The sequence below is a fragment of the Enhydra lutris genome, unplaced genomic scaffold (genome assembly GCF_002288905.1).
Source record: "Enhydra lutris kenyoni isolate GAN:26980312 unplaced genomic scaffold, ASM228890v2 scaffoldscaffold5, whole genome shotgun sequence".
Classification (NCBI taxonomy): Eukaryota; Metazoa; Chordata; class Mammalia; order Carnivora; family Mustelidae; genus Enhydra; species Enhydra lutris.
Genome location: NW_019154089.1, coordinates 7,091,686 through 7,104,857, shown reverse-complemented (window position 1 = coordinate 7,104,857; position 13,172 = coordinate 7,091,686). Strand labels below are relative to the sequence as shown.

At 43.5% G+C, this 13,172-nt stretch overlaps 1 protein-coding gene across 1 annotated transcript in view; it reads right to left on the bottom strand.

Annotated features, from left to right (window-relative positions):
- Positions 1-13,172, bottom strand: part of LOC111141174 (follistatin like 4) — a 401,642-nt gene that overhangs the window by 21,039 nt on the left and 367,431 nt on the right. Inside the window, exons 8-10 of the mRNA XM_022493544.1 lie at positions 4,474-4,635; positions 3,953-4,087; positions 2,937-2,963 (exon numbers count right to left, since the gene is read on the bottom strand). Of these exons, the coding sequence (XP_022349252.1) occupies positions 2,937-2,963; positions 3,953-4,087; positions 4,474-4,635 (324 nt within the window). The remainder of the gene's footprint in view (positions 1-2,936; positions 2,964-3,952; positions 4,088-4,473; positions 4,636-13,172) is intronic.

Sequence of the window (13,172 nt, the reverse complement as noted above, 5' to 3'; positions counted from 1 at the left end):
GACACATGCTTCTGCCCTAGGGCACCACGGGCTGGCCACCGACACAAGTCGGCAAATACATGACAGCCTTGGCTCTAGTGTACATTTGGTCTTTTGTTTGTTGTCAACTAGTCAAACAGATGGGTCAGATCATGCCAGAAAAGCAAAGCCTCTTTTTTTTTTTTTTTCCAGCACATTTATGTGCCACACCACTCCTAGGAACCTAAGAATGTTGTGGCTGGTACTCCTTTGTGCCAGTTTCGTCCTGGCCTGTTGGTGCCAGCAAATCCTTCCTTCAAGACAGACTGCTCCCACCTCTGCCTCACCATTTTCTCTGTGGCAGCCCCAGGTCAGGCGATGAAGCCCCAGCCTGGTCAGGCCCACTTGCCTGCTCCCATCACCACCCTGGTGTGGCCATGTGGGGAGAAACCTCAGAGTAGCAGAGAAGGGGACCTGGGAGGATCTAGTTTGGCCTCCTTATTACAAAGACAAAAAAACTGAGGCCCAGGGAAGGGAAGGGGCTTGGTGGAGGCTACTTGGATTTACACCAGAGCCGGGCTGGACCCCAAACCTCTACTCCAGGCTCTCACTGTGCCTCAACATAAAACATAAAGATGGCACAAAATTGGTAAGGTTTGAGTTCTCCCTTTCTTTCTCCCTCATTTTATTTCTTGTGAAGGTGGAATATTCAACAGATTTCCATAAATGCTAAGAAAATTAAATCTATGAAAAACATGCTCTTTCCTAGCACACTGAGAGACCCAGCATACTGACTTCATTGACTATCTGGGTAGGTTTTCAGTGTTAGAAACCATACAACACGAAATAGGAGCCAATATTCCACCTGCTTCCAGTGACTCTGCAGGCAGTTTTCTGGGCCTCAGGCCCTTCCTGCCCCAGAAGCCCCAGTGCCTGGGGTTCCCATTGTGGACCAAGGTTACTGATTCCAGGACACAGTCTTAGCTGTTGCTGGTTCTGTCCTGAGAGAGGGGCTGGGAAGGAAGGCTCTGCTCTAGCTTCTGAGAGCCCCAGCACAACTTGACCCCAGGCTCTCAGAAGCTAGCAGTGTCTGGGAGCACCCTGCACAGGTCTCTCTGGGGGAATCCTGGGGGTGCTAGGCAGCCTGTCCCGAGAGCTACAGGAAGGGGCCTCGTCTCAGTTCCCAGGACATCCCAGCTTCTAGTCCATATGTGCTCTGTCCCCGTGGGGCCTTCTCTCTGTCCACTCTTCCCTGGCAAACTTATTTTGCTCAGACCTATGACTCAAAGTCCCTGTCCCTGGGGTCCCTCGGCCTCCCAGGGTCTCTTAGGAAGTGGACAGCTGCAAGGACCAAGGTAAGCCTGAAAGCTTGGGGACCCCATGTGGGGTTGCAGCTGTGGCCACATGGCCGGTGAAGCACAGCCTCCCTCCACAGTCAGCAGTGGAACGCGGGCCTCGCCAAACAACTGACTTCACAGGAGACAGAGCCAGCCTCCTGATCCGGTCCCCTGGAGGGTTCTGAGTGGAACTTCTCCTAACAGGGCACAAAGGCACTTTCTTTGCTTTGGCGTACCCCAATCATCTCATTTCTCTTGTTGAGATGGAACAGATCCCTGCGGCCTGCTGGCCTGTGGGTTATGCTCCTGTATTTCCTAGTTCCAGCTGTGAAGGGTACAAGCAGCCGGCTGTCCAGGCAGGATGGCACTTGTTGCACCTGTCACCCCGCAGCCAAAAAGCAGCTGGGGGTCTTAAGTTGCCCTCAATGTGAGGCCTCTGTGCTCTGTTTCATACATCCCAGGGTCTCCTGCATTCTTTGCTGGTCTCCGCTTTTGAAACTTGAGCCTCTTTGTAGTGAATACAATTTTAGAAAATTACCACCTCTTAAAGACCCAGAGGGAAAGCTCTCTACATGCATTGTGGCTTAGCGCTAGGTTGGGCAGCACTGGGGGACGGCTGTCCATGGTGAGTGGCAGTTGCTACAACCTGTCTTCCCAAGGAATCCTAGTGCCTACTGGCATTAATTCCTCATTTTTCAGGTTCTGCTTTTGTTTTGCTCTGTGACTTACTGTGAGCAGCAGTGCCTGACATTCAGGAAATTGTTCTGAGTATGTGCATGCATGCATATGCCAGACTCTAGGAAATGCCACGAGGAAATGTTTACCAGGAAAAAAATGAGACAGGAAATAGGCCAGCTTTTAAAGATGAGATTTTGTGCGTAACCCCGAAATCACGGGATGCATTCTGCTTCTCATCTCCTCCCTGAAACCCCCATCCACTAATCAAGCCCCATCCTGGAGAGTAAGTTACCTCTAGGTGATGGGAACTCTGCTCTGGTGGAGGGGTTGCATTGGGCCGGGGTCCACAAAGAGTGACTCAGGCCATATAACCCAGTTCCCACATGGGCCTGCTATTTTTTGAACCACATTAAATTGTTAGTATTAGACCATTTTTGACATACAAGAATGGCCATTTTTTTTTTTTAGGGTCCAACCTAGTATCTAAAGATGGTTTGATAAATAAAATTAAAAAAAATCTATTCATTTAAAAATATACATTTATAGAAATCATGGTGGTTTTTTTCTTCAGCATTTCCTCAAAGTGTATGTCTAAACTTTGAGAACTCCAGAACCAATATCACCTTCTGGAAAAAAGTTGAAGGCCTCATCCAACCAGGGACCCCTGCCAAGTAATCTGCTTCAGTGACGGTTTCAAATAGCTTTAGATAGCAACTTCCCACTTTTAAGTTCTGATGGACTGGTGTCTATTAAAGACACAAGTACATTTTAAATCTGCTTCTCAGCATGTGACCCTTGGGTCATTGACCTCCGCCCTCCCATCCAATCTGGCAGGTGGACTGCACTGATGGGGACTGCATGGTTATCTGGGAAAGCTGATGGTGGCCCATGGAAATATGGCCCATGATGGAAACATGAACACAGGTGATCACAAGCACAACACAGAAGAATAAAACTTGGTACCTTCCTCTCGCCACAGAATGTTTGCAACTACAGCGTCAGAGAATCAGGAGACCGGAAACATGATTGAGGGAAGGAAAAAAGAACAAAGCAATGTCAGCAGTTTACTGTAGTAATTCCTTTCAGGGATGGATGGCTACCTAATCCCTCATGTACGGAGTCTGCCCCACTCACTGCCAAGCAGCAGCCCTCTGATGGGACTCTGGATGTGGACAAATGTTTCTAGGTCTCAGGACACTTTCAATTTCTAAATAGTCTCTGAAATCAGGTCCACTAATGGGATCCTCCACTTCTGTGGTTGACAAGGAGAAAGGAACCATTCTCCCAGAGTTCCTGATTACTTCCAAAAGCCAGGCTGATTTTCAGCTAGGATTCTCCAAGGAAGACCATCTGAGACACTACTCTGATGATCTCCTTTGATGATGAAGACTCAGCTTGGAGTCTTTAATCAAGGGCAAGAGATCCTAGCTACCACTCGTGTCCATGGAATCACACCTGCAGAGCCACTTGGGGGAATGGTGGCTACCTGGGAGGGCACACAGGTGGGGGATAATCCCTGGAGTCAAGGTTATGTGTGCATGTGTGGCTGGGCCACTTCCTGGGCCACGGTGGTACGTCAGCATGTGATAAAAATCATGAATGGATATCTAGTCTATTATATATCGAATTTGTGTCACTGACTGGTGGGTGGAGAGAAGGAGAACTTCTATGGGTAAGGGGCAGAGGTTCTAGTCTATACAGCAAGTAGGAGGCAGAAGTGGGGCTAGGATATGTAAGCTTTCTTGTGGTCTTGGGCACTCTCTGCTTCCAGGGAACTTCCCTGTCTGTGTGCTGTTGAGATTGCCAGTCTGCTTACCTCTGGGCACTCCTGCCCCAGCTGTGAGCACAAGAGAATATGGGAGTTTACCCTGTCTTCAGGGGCTCATGGATGGTGGGTGCGGCCTTGGTCAGTTGGTCCCCTTGCACCCAACACCCCCCAACCCGCGCAATGAGGAGCTCAGAGGCAAGAGTGGACTCACGGGTCTTTCTAGCTGAGTCTTCAATGAAAAGTGAGGAGATATCCTCGTCCACGCCCACTTCGTTTCTGGCGATGCAGGTATACGCCCCTGTGTCTTCATACCGAACACTGCCGATGTGCAGTTCACTCCCATTGGCTGGAGGAAGGACAGTGCTCAAGATGGTCTGCTTAGCTGGGACCCACCCCCCACCCCAATCTCCCTTTTATCCAGAGTGGTGATGTTAAAAACACAGGTCCTCGGCAGGGATGAGGGCAACCAACATCTGTGATACACACCCAGAAAGGGCTCGATCAGCTGAACTAAACTGAGGCTGACTTGGGACAGGATTGACAGTTTATCATCTTTGCGCTCAAAAAGCCCACAAGATCTGTGTGAGTGCAGGTAGCAGGAGAATTTGGGGAGACATTTGTTCACTCCCAACACATCTGACTTAGAAACAAATCATGTCTCTCATTTCACTGGGGAAAGTGTCAGCTTGAACTTGATGGGAAGAGCAGAGAGGCACCGAGGGCAGTTCTTACCTAATAGGGAAAGCTGTTTCGACATCTGGGTTGAGACATCCATGCCATTTTTCAGCCAAGTGATTCTAGGCATAGGAATGCCCTCTGCGTGACACCTCAGACTGGCTGCCACCCCGGGCTCCTGTGCCTGGGTCTCTGGATACACGCGGATGACTGGTGGCACTGTGGATGAAGTTGGTGCTGGTCAGACAGGGCCCTAACCTGGCCTTGGGCCCATGCTCTGGCCCCACGCCTGCTGCCGAGGGTGAACCAAGATGCAGCTCTGGAGTTCTCTTTGTAACTAGCTCATAGTCATCCTGTTCAGCAGCTCAAGCCCTCAAAGGACTATAAAATGAATTGTAAGCAATAAACATGTCAGGCTTTGTGCCCTGTAATTCATGGTTTTCACCATTATTCTAAATATGATCAGAAAGACATCCAGATATTGAATGCTGTTCAGCTGCCACATGTGAAGAGCAACAGCCACTGCACATTTATTTCTGAATGAATAAAATTCAGATATATTATTTCTGTTATTGGAAAGACATTGGACAGGGGCTTAATTATTTGCAGGAAGTGCTTCACAAAGCATTTATGGTCAATGACTGGCAAGGCTACTAATTACATCACTACTCTGGGGAAATCCTTTGATTTTCCTATGAATCCCTGTTATTTCCCCACTTCTCAGCCCCCACAACATGGGTGAAAGGAAAGTGGGCCCTCCTTGGCTCAGCCATGAGCCCTGGCAGCCAAGTTCAGGGCTGAGGATGTGACCTAGTCCACTCATCAGAAGAACATGGGTGAGGGGGAGGGAGCAAGATGGCTGAGGAGTAGGAGACCGAGATTATCATCAGGTACTAGGAGTTCAGCTAGACAGTTATCAGACCATCCTGAACACCTACAAACTCAATAGGAGAAAGAAGAGAAGAGCAGCAATTCTAGGAACAGAAAACCAACCACTTTCCAGAGGTAGGATGTGCAGAAAAGTGAATCCAAAGAGACAGGAAGGTAGACTGTGGGGAAGGGGCCAGCTAATGGCAAGTGGTAGAGCAGCCGAGCATAAAATCGGAACTTTTAGAAGTCTGCTCCACTGAGGGATGTTGCTCCAAGGCTAAGCAGGGGATGGAGCCCGTGTAGGGACAGTGTGGTCTCCAGACCCATGGAGACATAAAAAGACTGGGAGTGTCCGAGTGTGGCAGATCTCCCAGGTATTGGAGTGGGAAGCCAGCAACAGAGACGGAGCTGAGAAGTAGGCTCTTGACTCAGGGTTACCTTAAACTGCGATTGAAGGCATAGTCAGGACACTGCTCTTCGAGCAAGGACCCCACAAGCAGCAGATCCAGGGAGACCCCCTCCTTCCTCCTCCAGGAGGAGTGGTATGGGAGTGCTGCAGGAATCGGCTGGGTTTGGAGACTCCAAATGGGGCAGTGTGCCAGAGATAGAAATTCTCGGTCATATGCTGGGTGAGCTCGGAGTGAGGCTGGAGACCAGGGAGACAGGAGGGATTGACATTTTTCTCTGAGGGCACACTGAAGAGTGAGGCCCCAAGATCTTAGCTCCTATAGGGCCGGAGATTGGGAGGCTGCCATTTTCATTACTGTCCTCCAGAGCTCTATGGGAAGTGTTCAGGGAACAAAAGCTCCAAGAGCGAACCCGAGCAGATTACTTAGCCTGGTCCTGTGGCAAGGGTGGTACAATTTCGCCTTGGGCAAAGACATTCGAGAATCACTGCAACAGGCCCCTCCCCCAGAAGATCAGCAAGAACATCCAGCCAAGACCAAGTTCACTGATCAATGAGAACTGCAGAACTCCAGAGCTAGGGGAAAGCAAGACATAGAATTCATGGCTTTTCCCCCATGATCCTTTAGTCTTTCAAAGTTAAATTTTAAAAATTTTCTTATTCTATTTTTTAATTTTCCCCCTTTCTTATTTTAATGTTTTTAAGCTATTTTATCTTATCAATAGCATTTTAAAAATCTTTTAAAATTTTTATTGTTATAGTCATATTTTTACCTTCATTGTATTTAACCTTATTTTTTGTATACATATAGATTTTTTTTTTTTTTAATTTTGGTATACAATTTCTTCTAATAGATCAAAATATACCCTAAATCTAGCACATGGCTTTGTTCTAGTCTCTAGCCTGATCACATTTCCCCCCATTTTTTTTTCTTTTTTCAACCAACTTCTTATTCCAATTTTAGACTTTTTAAAAATTTTCATCTTTACAGTCATATTCTATTCTTTCATAGTGTTTACCCTTATTTTAGTATATATATATATACATAATGTATGTATATATATATATATACATAGTTTTTTTTCTTTCTTTAAAATTTTTGGAGGTACTTTCTTCTAACAGACCAAAATATACCAAAAATCAAGTGTGTGGCTCTGTTCTATTCACCAGTCTAATATATATATATATGTGTGTGTGTGTGTGTGTGTGTGTGTGTGTACACACACACACACACACACACACACACATATATATATATATATACACACACACACATATATATAATTTTTTTTTCATTTCTCCCCCTTTTCTCTCCCCCTGGTTTCAGGGCTCTCCTGACTTGGTTAGTGTATATTTTTCTGGGGTCATTGCTACCCTTTTAGTATTTTGTTCTCTCATTCATCTTTCTTACCTGGATTAAATGACAAGGCAGAAAAACTCACCACAAAAAAACGAACAAGAGGAAGTACTGATGGCTAGTGACTTAATACAGACATTAGTAATATGTCAGAACTAGAGTTTAGAATGACGATTATCAAGGTGCTAGCTGGGCTTGAAAAAAGCATGGAAGATGTTAGAGAAGCCCTCTCTGGAGAAATAAAAGAACTAAGATCTAACCACATTGAAATAAAAAAAAGCTATTAATGAGATGCAATAAAAAATGGAGGCTCTTACTGCTAGGATAAATGAAACAGAAGAGAGAATTTGTGATATAGAAGACCAAATGACAGAAAATAAAGAAGCTGAGCAAAAGAAGCTGACAAACAACTACTGGACCATGAGGGGAGAATTCAAGAGATAAGTGATACCATAAGACAAAACAATATTTGAATAATTGAGTTCCCAGAAGAAGAAGAAAGAGAGAGGGGACAAGAAGGCATAATGGAACAAATTATAGCAGAGAATTTCCCTAATTTGGCAAAGGGAACAAGCATCAAAATCCAGGAGGCTCAGAGAACCCCCCTCAAAATCAATAAAAATAGGTCCACACCCCATCATCTAATAGTAAAACTTACAAGTCTCAGTGACAAAGAGAAAATCCTGAAAGCAGCTCAGGACAAGAGGTCTGTAACATACATGGTATAAATATTAGATTGGTAACTAATCCACAAAGACCTGGCAGGCCAGAAAGGACTGGCATGATATATTCAGAGCACTAAATGAGCAAACGATGCAGCCAAGAATACTATATCCAGCTGAGCTCTCACTGAAAATAGGAGAGAGAAAAAGCTTCCGGGACAAACAAAAATTAAAAGAATTTGCAAACACCAAACCAGCCCTATAGGAAATGTTGAAAGGGATCCTTTAAGCAAAGAGAGCCCAAAGTAACAGACCAGAAAGGAACAGAGACAATATACAGTAATAGTCACCCTACAGGCAATACAATGGCACTGAATTCATATCTTTCAAGAGTTACCCTGAATGTAAATGGGCGAAATGCCCCAATCAAAAGACACAGAGTAACAGAATGGATAAAAAAACAAAAAAACAAAAAAGAGGGGCACCTGGGTGGCTCAGTGGGTTAAAGCCTCTGCCTTCGGCTCAGGTCGTGATCTCAGGGTCCTGGGATCGAGCCCCACGATGGGCTCTTTGCTCAGTGGGGAGCCTGCTTCCCTTCCTCTCTCTGCCTGCCTCTCTGCCTACTTGTGATCTCTGTCTGTCAAATAAATAAATAAAAATCTTTTTTTTTTTTAAAGAGAGATCCATCAATATGCTGTCTACAAGAAACTCATTTTAGACCCAAAGACATCTCAGATATAAAGTGAGGGGGTGGAAAACAATTTACCATGCTAATGGACATCAAACAAAAGCTAGGGTGGCAATCCTTATATCAGGCAAATTAGATTTTCAACCAAAGACTGTAATAAGAGATGAGGAAGGACACTCTTTCATACTTAAAGGGTCTGTCCAACAAGAAGATCTAACAATCTTAAATATCTATGCCCCTAACATGGGAGCAGCCAATTATATAAACCAATTAATAACAAAATCCAAGAAACACATAAAAAATAATACAATAATAGTATGGGACTTTAACACCCCCTTACTGAAATGGACAGATCATCAAAGTAAAAGACCAACAAGGAAATAAAGGCTTTAAATGACACATGACCAGAAGGATATCACAGATATATTTAGAACATCCCATCCTAAAGCAAAAGAATACACATTCTTCTCTAGTGCACATGGAACATTCTCCAGAATAGATCACATTCTGAGTCACAAATCAAGTCTCAACTGGTACCAAAAGATTGGGATCATTCCCTTCATATTTTTAGACCACAATACTTTGAAACTAGAACTCAATCACAAGAGGAAAGTTGGAAAGAACTCAAATACACGGAGGCTAAAGAGCATCCTACTAAAGAATGAGTGGGTCAACCAGGAAATTAAAGGAGAATTGAAAAAATTCATGGAAACAAATTAAAATAAAACACAACTGTTCAAAATCTTTGGGACAAAGCAAAGGCAGTCCTGAGAGGAAAGAATACAGCGATATAAGCCTTTTTCAAGAAACAAGAAAAGTCTCAAGTACACAACCTAATCCTACACCTAACAGAGCTGGAAAAAGAACAGTAAAGAAAGCCTAAAACCAGCAGGAGAGCAATAATAAAGATCAGAGCAGAAATCAATGAAATAGAAACCAAAAGAACCATAGACTAAATAAACAAAAATAGGAGCTGGTTCTTTAAAATAATAAGATTGATAAACCCTTGACCAGACTTATCAAAAAGAAAAGAGAAAAGACCCAAATAAATAAAATCATGAAAGAGGAGAGATCACAACCAACATCAAAGAAATACAAACAATTACAAGAACATATTATGAGCAACAATACACCAGCAAATTTGACAATCTGGAAGAAATGGATGCATTCCTAGAGATGTAAAAACAACCAAAACTGAACCAGGAAGAAATAGAAAACCTGGACAGACCCCTAACCAGTACAGAGATTGAAGCAGTCATCCAAAATCTCCCAACAAACAAGAACCCAGGGCCAGACAGCTTCCCAGGGGAATTCTACAGAACACTTAGAGAAGAATTAATATCTGTTCTCTTGAAACTGTTCCAAAAAATAGAAATGGAAGGAAAACTCCTAAACTCATTTTAGGAGGCCAGTATTCCCTTGATCCCCAAACCAGACAAAGACCCCACAAAAAGGAGAATTACAGACCAATATCCCTGATGAATATGGATGCAAAAATTCTCCCCAAAATACTAGCCAATAGGATCCAACAGTACATTAACAGTACATTATTCACCATGACCAAATGGGATTTATTCCTGGGCTACAAGGTTGGTTCGACATCCACAAATCAATCAATGTGATACAAAACATTAATAAAAGAAAGCACAGGAGCCATATGATACTCTTAATAGATGCAGGAAAAGCATTTGACAATGTACAGCATCCTTTCTTGATCAAAACTCTTCACAGTGTAGGCATAGAGGGTACACATATCACTCAATATCATCAAAGCCATCTATGAAAAACACGGCAAATATCACTCTCAATGGGGAAAAATGGAGAGCTTTCCCCCTAAGGTCAAGAACACAGCAGGGATGTCCACTATCATCACGGGTGTTCAACATAGTGATAGAAGTTGTAGCCTCAGCAATCAGACAACAAAGAAATAAAAGGCATCTGAATCAGCAAGGAAGAAGTCAAATTCTCACTCTCTGCAGATGATAGGATACTTTATGTGGAAACCCAAAAGACTCCACCCCAACACTGCTAGAACCCATACAAGAATTCAGTAAAATGTCAGGATATAAAATCAATGCTCAGAAAGCAGTTGAATTTCTAGACACCAACAAGACAGAAGAAAGAGAAATTGAGGAGTTGATCCCATTTACAACTGTACCCAAAACTATAAGATACATAGGAATAAATCTAACCAAGGAGGCAAAGAATCTGTACTCAGAAAACTATAGTACTCATGAAAGAAATTGAGAAAGACACAAAGAAATGGAAAAACATTCCATGCTCATGGACTGGAAGAACAAATATTGTGAAAATGTCTATGCTACCTAGAGCAATCTATACATTCATTGCAATCCCTATCAAAATACCATCAACTTCTTTCACAGAGCTGGAACAAATAATCCTAAAATTTGTATGGAACCAAAAAAGACCCTAAATAGCCAGAGGAATGTTGAAAAAGCAAACCAAAGTTGGTGGCATCCCAATTCCAGACTTCAAGCTCTGTTACAAAGCTGTCATCATCAAGACAGTATGGTACTGGCACAAAAACAGACACATCGATCAACAGAACACAACAGAGAGCCCAGAAATGGACCCTCAACTCTATGGTCAACTAATCTTTGGCAAAGTGAGAAAGAATGTCATGTCCAATGGAAAAAAGACAGTCTCTTCAACAAATGGTGTTGGGGAAATTGGACAACCACATGCAGAAGAATGAAACTGACCTTTTCCTTATACCACACCCAAGAATAGACTCAGAATGGATTAAAGACCTCAGTGTGAGACAGGAACCCATCAAAATCCTTGAGGAGAACATAGGCAGCAACCTCTTCAATGTCAACCACAGCAACTTCTTCCTAGAAACATCACCAAAGGCAAGGGAAGCAAGGGCAAAAATGAACTGTTGGGACCTAATCAAGATCATAAGCTTTTGCACAGCAAAGGAAACAGTCAACAAAACCAAAAGACAACTGACAGAATGGGAGAAGGTATTTGCAAATGACATATCTGATAAAGGGCTAGTATCCAAAATCTATAAAGAACTTATCAAACTCAACACCCAAAGAACAAAGAATCCAATCAAGAAATCAGAGGACATGAACAGACATTTCTGCAAAGAAGACATTCAGATGGCCAACAGACACATGAATAAGTGCTCCACATCACTCGGCATCAGGGAAATACAAATCAAAACCGCAATGAGATACCACCTCAAACCAGTCAGAGTGGCTAAAATGAAAAAGTCAGGAAACAACAGATGTTGGCGAGGATGTGGAGAAAGGGGAACCCTCCTACACGGTTGGTGGGAATGTAAGTTGGTGCAGCCACTCTGGAAAACAGTATGGGGGTTCCTCAAAAAGTTGAAAATAGAGCTACCCTATGACCCAGGAAATCACTACTGAGTATTTACCCCAAAGATACAAATGTAGTGATCCATAGGGGCATGTGCACCCGAATGTTTATAGCAGCAATATCCACAATAGCCAAACTATGGAAAGAGCCCAGATGTCCATCAACAGATGAATGGATAAAGAAGATGTGGTATATACATACAATGGAATACTATGCAGCCATCAAAAGAAATGAAATCCTGCCATTTGCAACGACACAGATGGAACTAGAGGGTATCATGCTAAGCGAAATAAGTCAATCAGAGAAAGACAATTATCATATGATCTCTGTTATGAGGAATTTGAGATGCAAGGTGGGGGGTCATGGGGGGTAGAGGGAAAAAATTAAACAAGAATGGATTAGGAGGGAGACAAACCATAAGAGACTCTTAATCTCATGAAACAAACTGAGGGTTGTTGGGTGTTTGGAGGGAGTAGGAATAGGGTGGCTGGGTTATGGATGTTGGGGGGAGTATGTGCTATGGTGTTATGAAATGTGTAAGCCTGATGATTCACAGATCTGTACTCCAGGGCAAATAATACATTATATCTTAATAAAAAAAAAAAAAAGGAGAAGAACATGGGTGGGCAAGGTGTCTCCACTCGCCACAGATCTCTAACCTTTCTTATTTGGGCCATCTGTGGGGGGAGGTCCCTGAAGGAAGTAAAGATTGTTGGGAGGATCTTCCCTTTTACCCCTAGCTCTGGGCCTAGAAAATAATTATCATTTTCAGTGAAAATGAGGGCTTTTACCTATCCATATATTTTACTCTACCTATGTCCAAAATGGCTTCCAATTAGCTTATGTAATGACACCTGGATATTCTACTCAACACACACCTTTTGGGAAGGTGGAAGATGGATTCCTCGTGAAGCAGGCCACTACATTTCTCCAAAGGTATCTGGACACTCCTATTACCTGATAAGGCAAAGTGTCCCCATACTTTAGGAGAGAGATTTTTCTTGGGAGCAGAGTAGAACACACTGATGCTTAGGTAGAAGGAGATACAATTGTTAATCCCAGAAAATGACCAAGATTTCTAGTGATCTGTGCTTGGGAAGCCTGAGGACTAAGGAAAAACTCCATTGCCTCGTTGTGAGAAGTGGACTGTGCAACTCCTGTCAGAACTCCTTAGGAGGCTGCTAGTGGTCTGATTAGCTCAGTTTGAGTTTCTAATCTTTCCTCTGGTTCACCTATAGGGCAAAGCTAGGGGGCTGAGGAGAAAGTCAAATGGAAAATCAGCAAAGGGCATGAACCCACCTTGAAAATATCCCAGAGTTGTTTCTCTAACAAAAACTCAGAGGCAACCTGTGACAAAGTGCACAGAGACCCAACAAGAACACAATGTGAGTCATTTCCCAGTTTCTCTATTGGTGTTTCTGG